The sequence below is a fragment of the Crassostrea angulata genome, chromosome 8, assembly GCF_025612915.1.
Source record: "Crassostrea angulata isolate pt1a10 chromosome 8, ASM2561291v2, whole genome shotgun sequence".
Lineage (NCBI taxonomy): Eukaryota > Metazoa > Mollusca > Bivalvia > Ostreida > Ostreidae > Magallana > Magallana angulata.
The window spans coordinates 14,139,002-14,154,235 of NC_069118.1; the positions used below are offsets into that span (position 1 = coordinate 14,139,002).

General features: G+C 32.1%; 2 protein-coding genes and 1 pseudogene across 2 annotated transcripts; all 3 read right to left on the reverse strand.

Annotated features, from left to right (window-relative positions):
• Positions 1–899: 899 nt before the first annotated feature.
• On the reverse strand, positions 900–5,347 carry LOC128159925 (glutathione S-transferase Mu 2-like; annotated as a pseudogene).
• A 134-nt stretch (positions 5,348–5,481) lies between these two features.
• Positions 5,482–9,915, reverse strand: LOC128159926 (glutathione S-transferase Y1-like). Its single transcript, XM_052823151.1, has 7 exons — positions 9,749–9,915; positions 9,348–9,423; positions 8,021–8,085; positions 7,618–7,699; positions 6,945–7,045; positions 6,601–6,696; positions 5,482–6,374 (listed from the first exon to the last, which is right to left on the reverse strand). Exons 1-7 carry the CDS (start codon positions 9,779–9,781, stop codon positions 6,180–6,182), a joined length of 648 nt encoding a protein of 215 aa, XP_052679111.1. The 5' UTR covers positions 9,782–9,915; the 3' UTR covers positions 5,482–6,179.
• A 716-nt stretch (positions 9,916–10,631) lies between these two features.
• LOC128159927 (glutathione S-transferase Y1-like) lies at positions 10,632–15,234 on the reverse strand. The gene is made up of 7 exons (XM_052823153.1): positions 15,163–15,234; positions 14,048–14,123; positions 13,712–13,776; positions 12,940–13,021; positions 12,715–12,815; positions 11,528–11,593; positions 10,632–11,107 (listed from the first exon to the last, which is right to left on the reverse strand). Exons 1-7 carry the CDS (start codon positions 15,232–15,234, stop codon positions 10,913–10,915), a joined length of 657 nt encoding a protein of 218 aa, XP_052679113.1. The 3' UTR covers positions 10,632–10,912.

The following is a 15,234-nucleotide window of genomic DNA, read 5'->3' on the forward strand; positions in this document are numbered from 1 at the left end:
GTCTTGGACAGCTATATACACACGTGCATATTTTTGTTTGTACACAGATCTCGTACATCCAATATGTGCCCCTGTATTGATCTTATCGTCACAGCTGTGGCAGTCACAGGTCATCGCACTTTGATTCGATGTGCTTCAGTTGCCACGAGGATAAAAATTAAAACAGTTGATATTACATTCGTTCACAATATTCTGCAGTGCACTCTTCCATTTGTGGTATCCAAAGCAAAATCAATACCCCGCGTTCATAACATTTGATATTTAAGATGCATGTAATACAAATATTACCTGGTATGTCTTTTTTTTTTACAAACTAGATTGCTTTCTTTATTGTCTGCACTGGTACTAGTAGCGTAAGGTATATCTATAGCTACGTACCAATTTAGCTTCCTTATAAGAAAAGCAAGACTAAGTACTTCTGTATATCCGGAAATTTTCGCGAGATATTTTTAATCGCAAATTATTGAATGCGCAGAAATTAAATTCTGTATTATTTTCAATAAGAAACCTTTTAAATTGCAGAAATGACCGACGCAAATTAAAATGCTACACATTTTTCCATTTTTGCAAATTTTGTGACACGCGAAAAAGCCCGGATAAACGGTATTATAGCATAGATAACTTAAAACTAGCTTTTGCATTATAGCTGTTTTCTTTTTTACTCATTGCATTCGACGCGTCAGTTGCAAAATTAATGATCATCAACTCTGCACATAGAATCATGTGGTACATGTACTATTACGCGACTAGAGTAATGATTCGCGCTTTGTGTAAAATGAAACAGACTGAAGTCGACAGTATATAACATCATGCTAGACCATGGCAAAGTCACCAAAACTATATTTAAATGTAAAGGTTCTTTTATTTTGTATGTCTTAGTTACTTTTTTCCCTACAGAATTTGCCGCAATACAGGCTAATCATAATTTTTACCTGTAAGAAACTTGAAGATTTAAAGCAAATTTAAAACATTTACTATCAAATTTTATTGAACTATTTTACATAAGTTTTATAATTTGGCAACTTCAATTTTCGCAATTTTAAAAGTATAAACAGAAGATAGCAAATGCATGTTGTTTATAATATAAAAATAGCAGAATCATAATTTTTTTACAGACCCATACAGAGTGACAAAACTGTTGTTCTCCAATACATGTACGTATACAGGTATGTAGGATTCTATGTTCTAATGGCTACATGTTTAAGTGTAATTACATTACACATTTTGTTAAAAATCACTTGAACAATGCAAACTTGTTGTTGACGGGTCTGGCCATGAATTTATCGGACGCCATGTAGAACTTGATTTTTGGGAGGTTCTCAAATCTCTCCACAAACTTGGCCAGGTTGGGGTAATCGTCTAGTATCCCAGGCTTCATCAGTCTGTGCTGGTCCAGTAACTCGTACATTGGGAAGTCACAGATGGTGATCTAAAGACAGAAAATCGTAAATTTGCCAGGCTAAATAAGAAGACGGTTTTTTTGTTACTTATAAAACCAGAAAAACGTCAGATATTTCGGACTACATGTAGTAAATTTTAAGGATATGTCATGAAATATGTCATAAAATAAAAAAAACCCATTATCTCTGGAAGAAGAAGTTCTTCACAGTACTATAGTTCTATTTTCAAAACTCATTTGAATTGACTTCTATAGTATGAGATACTATGTTTAGAGAATCTGCTATATCTAGGGATTTTTTTAACCATGCAGAATAAAATGTCAATATAAAGACTTACACCATCCCCAGCGAACCAAGGTTTGTCTCCAAGGAACGTGTCAAACTGTCTTAGTTTGTCCTTGACATTGGCAAAGTAGTCGTCCTTGATCTTTTCCTGTGTCAATAGAACAATTGGTATTACAAGCTTTATATATTGTAGTTGTATATTGATGGAAAAAATTGAAAAGCAGAGAAAATTTATACATAACCAAAAAAAAAAAAACAAAACAAAACAAAAAACTTAAACTTTAGACTAATTGGTCTCATATATAAAGAAAATCATTCACATATTGTATATTTATCCTGGAATTTATTTCACAATTACAAATATAATTTTTTTAGCTTACTTAAACCAGGCTTTCAAAATAAAACAGTCGTGAAATACAAACAAATAATGGGTACTCAGACATGTGAGATTGTATTAAGGCAACATAACATAAACCTTACGTAGTCGTTGTCGTAGCACAACCGAATGACCCCATTTCTAAAATCCATGGCGTTCTCCACCAGCATATCACAGTCCACTTTTTCTCGGGGAGTTTTTCCCACTATGGGAAAGGATATCATAACAATTTTTTTTTAAAAATCCTACTTTGATAAATAGCATATTTCCATATAACACAATGAAAAATAAATCAAAATTGGATTTTTAAGCTGACGAAAATTCAGAATCTGTTATAGTGTATTACACATAAAGTTGTCTCTAAATTGGGGCCAGAGCAACAGATACTTACACAGGCCATGTTTATCTCCAATATACCTCAGGATGGAGTTAAATTACTTTGTGTAATTTTTATATCATCATCAATGTAATAGGGAATCTTAAACAGAAAGCAATGAATTTTAAATCAATGCATAAAATATATAATAGATAATGACTCATCTTTAAAATCAATTCTTATGTAATGACAAATCATATTTCTGAAATATCCAAGTGATTCCTACATTTGGGAAGGCCAGCCCTAGAGTGTTTTTGACAGACAACCATTCTTCCCTGCTATAGTCGGGTGCTGTAATGTGAAATATGCAACAAAATTTGAGTTAATAGAATTTCTTTCATAAAAGTGCATGTTATGCCATTACTTACATGCATCTTCTAACAATTGAGCATTTCTGTATTGTTATACGAGTCATATCTACAACGTTATGTGTTCAGAGGGCTGTATAGTTGTGGTTATTTTAAGACTGTATTGCAAGAAGAAGAGCTCTGTACAAAGATATAGAAAATGCTTAATTCTACAAGCTAAAATATATCTAGTTTTTCTTTGCTAAATGATAGTAATAAATACACAAATTATGTCCAAAAGTTAAGGTAGATCTGATAAGTAATATGTTGACGACAAAGCCTCCTAGCTTAACCGCTTGCCTAATCCTATTCTAACCTTTGCAGGAATATAGGGACGTCTTCATCGTATTTTATAATCATCGGCATGATGTTAAACAGAAGTTAAACTACATGTATGGTGCATAGTGTTAACCCTGAATACAACAAACAACCGCGCTAAATTCTGGATCAAAATTAAGGAATATAATTATTGAAAAATGACTTTGGCTTAGCTACATATATACCAACCATCTCCAAGTTCATACTGTACATCATCAAAGTCCTCTCCGACATAGTTCAGAAGCAATCTTATTGGCTGAGCTAGCTGAAATACAAATAGTATTAATTGTGTACACTGAAATATAAATTATTACATCGTTTTTATTATCTGAAATCTTTGAGACTAAACTGCTTAGACATAACATATAAATGTATCTGCCCTCATTAGCCCACGATATTTTGTTATCTAAAAAACTTTTTTCTCCAAAACATTCATATAAGGAGTACCCAGGGACCATTAAGGCCCATGGGCCTATCAGAAAACACTACTGATTTGGATCCCTATGTATCATCATAATGAAATAGACATCTTTTAAAATAAGATTCAAGTTCCAGTCAAAAAAACTTATGATATATACCCCTCTTGTTTTCCAGTATCCCAGTGTAGGCATAATTTCTTGTAGGTCTTGTAACGACAATCGTTCACCGGAAATCAAAACATTTGGTTAAATGCGATGATAACTGACTAGCAGCTAAACATGTACGTGCGTCTGCACAGCTTAATATGGTTTTACTAGGTCAAGAATGATATGAAATGAGGCCAAGGCCGTACAGGACTGAGGATGCCCGAGGGCTATATAGGCCACCCGAGTATAGTGTAAATCACAAGTTTGTCATTGGTATAGATGATTTCTCATCAAATTAAAGAGGATAAACAAGGAAAAGTTATGAAATTGAGTTGAAATAAGTTACTTTCATGATGACGGCTGTCTGGGTTATCAAAAAAGAACAAATTCATTTTCAATTCTCAGTGTTCTAATAGCCCCTCTCCTTTTTTTCAGTGGCAAAATGCATTTGAATTTTAATATATATGTAGTTGGAATTTCAAGGACTTCTATTAAAAATGGACAATTCAAATTATCATTCTGAAAGATATTGTTATGTCATAAATCCCCTGAACCCATTCTTCACACAAGGTGGTTTGATTTATGTCAAGGTCAAATAACTTGATTCTTTCAAATTCGTGTCCAGTTTGTAAGTTTCCTAAACAAAAACATCAATCGTTCATACTTGATTTAAAGGTTGCCAAGGATCTATTGAGTGTAATGACCATTACTTACATGTAGAGCTCTAATATTCTTTGTATGAAAATCAGTGTCAACTTCCTTGAACTCTAACGAAACGAATGTCCTTTATTAAGAAATGCAATGTGATAGAAAGGGTCCATTTAATTACTATAATGTAATTACTTTGATGGTTCAAGTATAACCCTCTCCAGGGATTTTTTAAAGGTCTCCAGAAAACGTCTCATCAAAATATTGAAAAGATTTACAGTGTTGCAGTTAGTTTGAAAGGGGGAAATACTTGTGAACATTAAAATTTTAAAATTAAGAAAAATATAAACACATGTTTATAAAATCCTGCATTGCCAGCAATCCTTATACCAACATGAACCAACAAACGAAGCATGAAACATATTTGATTACATAATAAAGCGAGTATAATTATAAAAATTCTGTATTTATATCATTATCAGTATCTCAATTTTATTTCACACATACATGTACAATATACATGGAATAGCCACTAAACATTTGACTTTTCAAATTGATACTTACCTTATTCACTTCATTCATGTCGTATAGCTGACTTTCTGTTTATCAATTTTTAGCGGTTTTAACGGGGTCTATCCAGTAAAGCATGCTTCCTGCCTTTTATGGCAGTATGAATATTGATTCTCGTAAGAAATATGCCTGGTGTGGAGGCATAGCTATTCAATACCTTTTAACAGTTATTAAATTTCACACTAAAATTTTCTAAGCTCTTAAAAACCATGCAAGGATAACCTTGGTGTAATTCACGTCATTTCTATCATGCATCTAAATAAATCTATTAAGATTAAATTAGAAATTGTTTTTTAAACCACTTCAAATTTCATTCAATTTTAAGCTCTAACCTCAAAAACTAGATCTAATATGGTGAAAAAATTGAAAGATGTTCACAAGCTTGTTAGGGAAGACGTTCAAATCCTTGGATTAATCATATTAAATGTGGTTTACAAATTTGACAGCCCTGAACAATGTTGGGCAAAACAATCCAATAAATTTGCCACCTTTTCACTAATTGTTCAGGACTGCTTTTTGGTTTGAAGACAAAAAAAAAAGAGATCAAAGCATTCTGGATACTTAATGACAGAATCAAAAAGTCAAGAGAAATAAATAAATTAACTAATTTATTGATTATTTATTAAATTTCACGGACATCTGCACTAAACAACACTGGCCTGGATATAAAATTTGACTGGCCTATATCGAAACCTGAAAATAAAATCCTAAAACGTACCAAAGAGGAGAATATTGTGTCAAAATAATGAAGGAAAACAACCATGCGATAAAAAAAATGGCACTAAAATAAAGTATAAAATACTAGATTGCAAAATCTATGGAAAAAACAATAATTAAACTGAGTTAAAATTTGTTACAACAATGTCCTTATATATCTAACAGCCCATTATTAACTTATTTTTTATAAACCAAAAGTTCACAATTTTTGTAAAAGGAATCTAGACAATTTGGTGGCAAGGAAAAGTGTACCGGTAGTAAAAGACCAATTTAAAAAAGTTAACATTCAACAACCAAGTCTAAAAAATTTTCTATAAGTCAATAAGGTTCTATAAAAAGTAAATTCGGAAAGGGTTTATATATTAGAATCTACAACCTCATTTATCAAAATAGTACTCATTATTTCTAAAATACAAGCACTCAACAATGCATCATTGTTTCCAGTGAACAACTAATTGCTGAATACAATACTACATAGCATTACGCCATATCATCTGATTAATCAGTTAGTACTTTTTTTTAGAACATAAAATGAAAATTCTATGCATCCAAAGGTTAGTCGTTGTGAGTGAAAAATCACTTGAACCCTGCAACTTTGTTGTTGATGGGTCTGGCCATGAATTTATCAGACGCCATGTAGGCCTTGATTTTTGGGAGGTTCTCAAATCTCTCCACAAACTTGGCCAGGTTGGGGTAATCGTCTAGTATCCCAGGCTTCATCAGTTTGTGCTGGTCCAGTAACTCATACATTGGGAAGTCACAGATTGTTATCTAAAGACGGAAAGTTTGATCATGTAGTTTAGCCATAAAGAAACTATGGTAAATTGTAAAATAAGACTGGGATCAATGGAAATAATAACATTAAAGCTCTGTACCTCCTTCATCTAATATATCCTACAGGGGGGAGATAAATTGTAAGATACATTTATTTATGTGACTCTTGCTCAATTTTCCAGTATTTTCAACCCCTTTAGCTGACTCCCAAAACTATACTTACATTATCCCCAGCAAACCAAGGTTTGTCTCCAAGAAACGCGTCAAATTGTCTCAGCTTGTCCTTCACATTAGCAAAATAATCTTCCTTGATTTTTTCCTGTGTAAACACACAAATTACATATTAACAAAAATATAAATTAATGGATGGTTTATATTCTTACAAATGATAGCAGATTTTGACTTGAAATAATGTAAAGTATAAATTAGCAAAACTTGTGGGACATACCCTGAATCCCTCCCCCAAACTTCTTGAAATTAATAATAATTCATCTGACATTGTCTTTTGATCTCATGAAAGAAATCTCATAGATACCCACAACAGTTGAATATTAGAACAAGACCTACATAATCCTTATTGTAGCACAGTCGCACCACTCCATTCCTGAAATCCATGGCATTCTCTACCATCATGTCACAGTCCACTTTCTCCTTTGGAGTTTTGCCCACTGTTTGAAAACATGATACATGTATACTTTGATGAATGAATGCTCTATATTCCAAAGAGGACAAATTGCTCTTCTTGAAAAAAATCAATACACTTACATAATATTATTGACATATACATGTACAAGTATGCAATTTTCTGTTTCAAAATAATACCAATATAAATACATGAATTTTAGTAAACCATCAATACACATAAAGCATGCATATGTTACATAAATATAATGAGGTAAATTATGACTTCTCGAGAATTATTTTGCTCTAACAATTAAAATATGGAATCTAAGTACTGTAAAACACCAACATTTATTTGCGACCAGTTTACGATTTGTCAGATAAAATGGTTCGTGGTGACTAATTTTCATGAACAAGTTTAGATTGTCTGTTAGAAAAAAACTACCACAGAAATGTGGGGATTGAGAAGTATTTGTGATGGTGATGATATTGCGAACATCACAAAACTTTTTTTCATGCACAGTTAAAAGTTGGTTTACATTAGTTCAAATATTGAGCAACATTTCATTTCTTTCAATTTCTTAATCAAATTTAAATGATAAAACCTCTGTATACTCACAAAGACCATGTTTATCCCCGATGTACCTCAGAATGGAGTTACTTTGTGTAATTTTAATGTCACCATCAATGTAATAAGGAAGCTAAATTAAAATCAAAATAAATGTAAGCATAAATATTAAATTCATCAACTAATTTTTTTAACATACTTAAAACTGGCATTTTTTTTTCAACAGCTAACAAATTTGATAGAAAATAATCAGGTTTTTTCTGCAAAGGATAAATTTGAATTATCATATGATATTGTTTTACACTTTATGTTTTAAATGATGATGAGTAAAATTATAAAGATTTTTAATCTTGCACTACCTATTATCTTAATATTCTCATTTCTGTAACCAGATCTGATATACTTATTTCATAAAATCACATTTATCTATATCCAAGTTTTTCAGAAGTCTTACATTAGGAAAGGCTAGACCTAGAGTATTTTTGACAGACAGCCAAGCATCTCTGCTAAATTCTGGTGCTGTAATATAAACAAATATATTTACATTTTCCAGTGTCTTTGCCTGTGATAACAGTACATATCGATTTTGTACTTTATAACCCATAACTTCAAACGAAGCCCAATTAAGGCGCCAGCGGGATTTGCTTATTTATTTTTAAATATTTAATTGTACGATGGCTTAAAATTATATAAATATAAGTAATATGGAATCATTCTTTGAATATTATGAGGTGATAATTTTGGTCGGGGTGTGATCAATTCTATCATAAAGCCCTTCAGGCTTTATTGGATTTGATCACGCCCCCACCAAAATTATCACCTCATAATACTCAAAGAATGATTCCTTATTCCTTAAATACATATTAAAATGAGCCAAATTATTGTAAAATGGGACACTTAGATAAACAAAATGAAAAATGAAATGGTTAAAGTTTTCAATCTTTTTTCTTTAAAAAGTATGTCAGTTTTTTTCTTATTTCCCTATATATTCATATTTTTATCGGAGGGGACTATAGCTTTTCTCTGCGTCTGTCAGTCCATCCGTCTGTCCGTCCGTCTGTCTGTCCAACTTCAGTTTTCCACACTTTTTTTCTTTATGTGTTTGAGGAATAATATGAAATTTGCTGAACAGCTTCAAAATGTTCGAGAAATTTAATTTTTTATATTCCAATTTTTTAATGTTCAGGTTCGATATTCTGCCTAACAGTGCATTGTTTTCATAATATCTACAACCTGGTAGGGGATGTGTATTGCTTATGCAATACTCTCAGAATGCTTGTTCTTAAAAGGTTTTCTGTTATGTTTTTTTTTTTTAATTTATATTGATAAAGAATTAAGATTCAATTTTCACTTTTTGACAAACATTAAAATAGTTTTTTGACAACTCATTTGTAAAATAAGATATTTCAAGCACAACACAAAGATATTGTTTAAGAGCTCTCTTATATATCTTCTGCAATATGCAAGCCAAACGAAATCTTAATTTGGATTGTGAATAACAAATCTCAGGAACTCAGTGTTGGAAAAATGTTTCAATAAAATGCCAAAAGAGCTAGAGAAATTCGAAATTTATCAATTGAAGTCTTTCCAAAATTGTTAAAGGGTTACATTTTAACTATTCTTTGAAAAAGGTTTGTTCTCAATGAAATATATAGTGAAAAGAAAAAAAATTGACATGACCTGGCTCAGGTGAGCTTAAAATGGACTATTCTCAATAATAAGAAAACTATATATAATATACATGTACTGAAACATTTACTTTACTATATACTTGTACTTACCATCGCCTTGCTCATATTGTACATCATCGAACTCTTCTCCAACATAATTCAGCAGTAGTCTTATTGGTTGGGCTAGCTGAAATCAGTCAAAAGGACGAATTTATAGAGGGGCGAATAGATAACATACCGCCGACATAAAAGAGCATGTGAATCATGCAGTAAACATCTAACGAATTCTGCCTTTTTCGTGAAATTATCGAGCTAACTTTTTTTTTTATATTTTGATATAAAGAATAATCTTCAAAGGATAAGTATTACATAATTACATGTTGATGAATGTTACGTAATCAAACGGGAAATGTGCACCAGATAGCGGTCTCCAGCGGAAGCGCGCACCTGCTATGGAACACATTTGTAGTAAATACATCATTCACGGTTATGGAAAATGATATTCAACCTACCCCTCTAATTTTCCAGTACCCTAGAGCCGGCATGATGCTTGATATTCGAGCTAGGTAGACGCAGCAAAACTATCAGACTTGCACTTGTTACCGTTAGTTAGCAAGGCAGAAATCAGTACCACCGATCCCGACTGATAAAACTTAAAACGACTTTGTCTTCTCTCGAGGTATCGCGGTTTGATTTAAAAGGGGGTATTGAGGTTTAATAAGCTTTGTTGAAATTACGACGTAAACTTGCAGATAAGCACGATAAATATGTCGATAAGTGAGGAGTTTTGGCGGGGGTTGAGGCTATATATAAGTTCGGAAGAAAGAGTTTGGATAAAAAGTCAGGAAATCCCCACCACAACCCCCACCACCCACTTTTCCTGGATAATTTAGACTTTATGACATATAAAATCAATAATTTTTCTAAATTGGCCTTTTCTTCAGACTGTTCATAGAGGGGATTTTCTGCTTCGTCCTCTCCCATGCCTGTATGAATGACACATATAAAATAAAATTCCTCGCGTTTAATATTTCCACCTTGCCAAAGTAGTGATTTTCAAATCACCTTAGTTATACACTAATAGATACCAGTTACATGCAATTGCAAGAAATATTTTATTACAAAGATTACAACATAATCTATTGATGAATTACATGCTATTTGATTGACTAGCCACTGCATGATGTACCACTACATATATAGCATCAAATCCTAGCTTCTGCATGATATTTTTGATTCAAATTCGTTATTATTCATTACATTTATTATAATCTTTCCCCACATCACATAAGACAGACAGAGAGACAAACGGACAGATATTGGACAACATGTACATGTAAATAAAAAACCTCACTTGAACCTCAGTATAGATCAGCTGAGCCTAATTTCCCAACATTATTTAAAATTATTTTCAATCACAATCAATCGGCGTTTCCAAAGATTTTTTTTAATAAAGCATAGGAACAAATTTCATACAGAACAAAGATGTACATCAAAATACATCACCAATTTCCCCCGCAAAACAAGGACAGAAAAAAGGAAATGCACTGCTGTTTCAGAAAAAAATCACCGCTGTATTAATTGTACATACTATTTTTTCCACCTTTGAAAACAAATGAGCTTTTTTAAAATTATAGTTTTAAGGATATTAAGGTAGGCCGGTGTTAGAGAAAAAATCACATGAACATTGCCAGATTACTGTTGACGGGTCGCGCCATGAATTTATCGGACGCCATGTAGGCCTTGATTTTGGGGAGGTTCTCGAATCTCTCCACAAACTTGGTCAGGTTGGGGTAATCGTCTAGTATCCCAGGCTTCATCAGTCTGTGCTGGTCCAGTAACTCGTAAATTGGGAAGTCACAGATGGTGATCTGAAGGCAGAACATCGTATTTGTATAGTATTACGTAAATCTGGTAAGTAAAATATCGAAACTGTTAAAAAAGCTATATAGGAAAACGTCAGATATTTCGGACTAGTAAATAACATGATCTAAAGACCGGGATTTGCATCATATGGTAAATCATAACCTTTATAAGATATCTACAAATTAATTTTGAAGACCTGAATGAAATGGTAAAGCTTTCCATGCATCTAGTGCTCAGTTAAAATAAAAGCTCAAAATACTTTTGTATCGTTAAAAATTTTGAGGATTAACTGTAAACTATACCAGTGCCTAACCTTCAGTTTATCTAATTTATCTAGCTTATAAACTGAACAAGATTAATTTTGTAATCCTTGAAGTGCTATTGCTCGATTCTAGAATATCTTGGAAGCTAAAGACTAGACTTACACTATCGCCAGCGAACTGTCTCAGTTTGTCCTTGACATTGGCAAAGTAGTCGTCCTTGATTTTTTCCTGTGTTAGTTAACAAATTGATTACAATTACAGATATATGCATAAACATCCATGGAGTATTTTCCACTATTGAAGGGGAATGGGTTGTCGAAAAATTACACAATCTAATTTGAAAAATTAGACTTGTATAAATTATTCGCTCCTCTACAATAATATATATATATATATATATATATATATATATATATATATATATATATATATATATATATATATATATATGCATCTGCTAATTTAAGTGTACAGTCTATACGCATTTGAAGGAATTCATATTTCTTAAATACATGTAAGACATTGCTCTTTGAAATCAACAAGATTTGTCTGGCTTTTTAGCTAAAACTACGCAATCAGTGCATATTTCGCTTGAAACCACGTCATTTTTAACTTTTTTTGACGCAAGAAATAGACAGCTACGTCCAACCGAAAGTCCAAGGTCTTGTAAAAATGGTTCTATTATCCTAGGCCTCAACATATGAAAACATTTTCCTTATATAATTCTATGTTAAACTTTAAACCTCCTCCGAGGCCTTAGCATTTGTCCTGGTCACATGAATAAAAATCGACATTATCTGAGGATGCTTACATAGTAATCCCACAAATCGTAGCATTGTAGTTCTTCTCTATATGGGACACAATATTGGTCACAATTTTAAGAATGTAGAGTCTTCGCTATGTAATCAAGCTTTGATGTAAATATTGGCATTTCTGGTGCAGTGGTTATTGAGAAGGAGATATTTTTAAGGCGAACACCTTATTATCACTGTTTCGTAATAAATATATCCCTTTCAAAAATGGCTTAAATCACCCTTCGTTTTAACAATCTGAAATCCCCGTGCAATGCTTTGCATCAAGTTTGGTCAAATTTCGCCCAGTTTTTCTAGAAAAAAGTCGAAAATGAGAAAAGTTTACAACGAGATGGACGGACAGACAGACGACGATGGACAGCAGAAATCAGAAAAACGTTGGTTCAGGTGAGCTAAGAAAGGAATGGTAAATTTGATTTTGTATGTTGGAAAAATCTCATTCCCAAAACTTTTAAAATTTCCTCATTACACTATGATGAATGTGTATTGGATGAAAATACCATAGATACACACAGTGGTGGAGTATGAAAGACCTACATAATCCTTATTGTAGCACAGTCGGACCACTCCATTCCTGAAATCCATGGCATTCTCTACCATCATGTCACAGTCCACTTTCTCCTTTGGAGTTTTGCCCACTGTTTGAAAACGTGATACGTGTATATTTTGATAAATGAACACTTTATAGATAAATTTCAGAACCTAGAAAAAGTTTCCTATTTCTATCTTATTTTTGTAAAAAGTTTAAGGTTTTAAACTTACAAAGGGCATGCTTATCCCCGATGTACCTCAAGATGGAGTTACTTTGTGTGATCTTCGTATCACCATCAATGTAATATGGTAGCTGAAATCATGATACTTGAAGATACTTAAAAATGTTTTTTGCAGCATTTTAATGAATTTCAAGTTTTACAACAGTAGACTTATGTTCCCACAATAATTTGTGTATTTTTGATTTCCCGTAGTTTATCTACCAGTTCACTACCACTTTTGGTCTTTAATGCAGAACCATTTTTTGCAGAAAACAAACTCAGATAAAAACTTAGAAAATGTTTGAACTTCATAGCCCTTATTCAAAGGTTTTGTATTTTGTAAGCGACATGATTTATGATAAACCGCAATGGCAAATATTTACTATTTTCTTTCTGAATTAATTTAAAATAATGTTGATGAGAGTTGTGATGTATACTTAAATTGGTAAAATTCTGTTATCGAAAAAATCACCGAAAGAATTTGTTTCATAAATAAGAAATGTACAAAGTTCTAGATTTAGGAAGGATAGATACCTCAATGGGAAAAAGAACAATTTTTAAGAATAAAGTTTCAATTCCAAGAATTCACTGGTTCATTAGTTCACAAATACCAGTTGGGCATTTTGTTTGGAATGGTTTAGACATTTAACATTCAAAAATTTAATTACTATTAACAAACGAATTTTTGTATTAAAAATTCCAGATTCTAAGTATAATTATGAAACATAAAGCAAAACTATATTAACAAAGAGCAGAGCAGCATACATTTGAGGAAGTCTTACGTTAGGAAAGGCCAGACCGAGAGTGTTTTTGACAGACAGCCAAGCGTCTCTGCTAAAATCCGGCGCTGTGATGTTACAAGAAAAAAAAATTCAGTTTTCAAAGTTAAATTAATGAATCATACCGTCGGTTTAAAAATCACAGATGTCAAAAAATACCCCCCTAAAAAAAACCAAAAAAAAAAAATAAACAAACAAAACAAACAAACAAAACAAAACAAAACACAATGTACAATCCGTTTTTTATTGATCAACTTTATAAGATCAGATTTGTGATTTGCTGTGATTTTCCAGTATATGTGTTGACTGTACTAGGCAGCTAAATATAAATGTACTAACCAACTCCTTGTTGATATTGTACATCATCAAACTCTTCTCCGACATAATTCAGCAGCAATCTGATTGGCTGGCCAAGCTGAAAAACGAAAGGTACTAGAAATCGAACTAATCGTTTTTATTCTTGAGAGAAAATGCTCAAACAAAAAAGAATCCTTCATTATGTGTGCATTGTGATGTCATGTTGTAAATTTTGAATTTACCGGGTGGCAGTAAATACAAAATTTACAAGTTGTCATGTTTTACTGTCACCCGGTAAATTTAAAATTTACAACACGACAGTGCATTGTGCACTTTGAAAAAATACACAACAATTTTAGAGTTCCTTAAATTTGGGACCAGGGCTTTATGAACATTATTAACATGCATTCAGTTATTTTCAACTACTGCAGAAGTAAAAACGTACGTTTTCTTTTCTAAGATTGAATACATTTTCACTAATATGGCAATATATGCTTTACCCTAAAAAGAAAATGAAAAACAATTTCTAACTTTACATGTGTATTATTATCTCCATATAGAATCCTGTTCGTATGATAATACTGTACGCTTACTTGTTCCATGTTTTAATGTTTATATGGTTATAATGTTGATAAAAGATAAAAACCTGAACTCTTTGTAATCCCGTTTTTATAAACGTATGGAATTAAACGCCACTTTTAAATATACAGTGTAGGCCAGACATTGTTTGCTAATCAATAAGATTTGTTCCTGGAATAACCCATTTTTTTTTTTACCTAAATAAGGGGTTTTACTTCAAATAGTAGTTGCAGATATATTTTCACAAAATAAAAAGATGAATTAATGGACATTTTACGATACAGCGGTTCACGTCATGTAAAATAATTTTAAAACATTTTTAACTGCTGTTTATAATGTGTAAATTGGTGAGGATCTAATAACTTTCGAACGAATAATTATGTCTTTACAGAAAAATATACAACTTCTTCGTTAAAACCAAATTTTACAATAAACTTAATGTAGATCTTTCATCCTTTAATGAAAATTATATACTTTTCTCAGATCTATGTATATAGAACCATTTGTGTGCTTGCAATAACACGTGAAGAAAAATCCAAATTAATCAAACAATATAACGGTTAAAGATATATAGTTACCCCTCTAATGTTCCAGTAGCCAAGCGTCGACATTTTGCTTGATGAAAAAAGTGCAGCGAATCGAACTAGCAT

What these genes read in the sequence shown, in the direction of transcription:
- LOC128159926 (XM_052823151.1), bottom strand. Translation starts at nt 9,781, where the DNA reads ATGCCGGCTCTAGGGTACTGGAAAATTAGAGGG. An exon ending in GGTACTGGAAAATTAGAGGG is followed by an intron (nt 9,424 to 9,748) that starts GTAGGTTGAATA and finishes GACTGATTTCAG; the next exon opens with CTAGCCCAACCAATAAGACT. An exon ending in TGTGCTACAATAAGGATTAT is followed by an intron (nt 6,697 to 6,944) that starts GTAGGTCTTGTT and finishes GTGTTTACACAG; the next exon opens with GAAAAAATCAAGGAAGATTA.
- LOC128159927 (XM_052823153.1), bottom strand. Translation starts at nt 15,234, where the DNA reads ATGCTAGTTCGATTCGCTGCACTTTTTTCATCAAGCAAAATGTCGACG. An exon ending in TCGGTCTGGCCTTTCCTAAC is followed by an intron (nt 13,022 to 13,711) that starts GTAAGACTTCCT and finishes TCATGATTTCAG; the next exon opens with CTACCATATTACATTGATGG. An exon ending in TGTGCTACAATAAGGATTAT is followed by an intron (nt 11,594 to 12,714) that starts GTAGGTCTTTCA and finishes TAACTAACACAG; the next exon opens with GAAAAAATCAAGGACGACTA.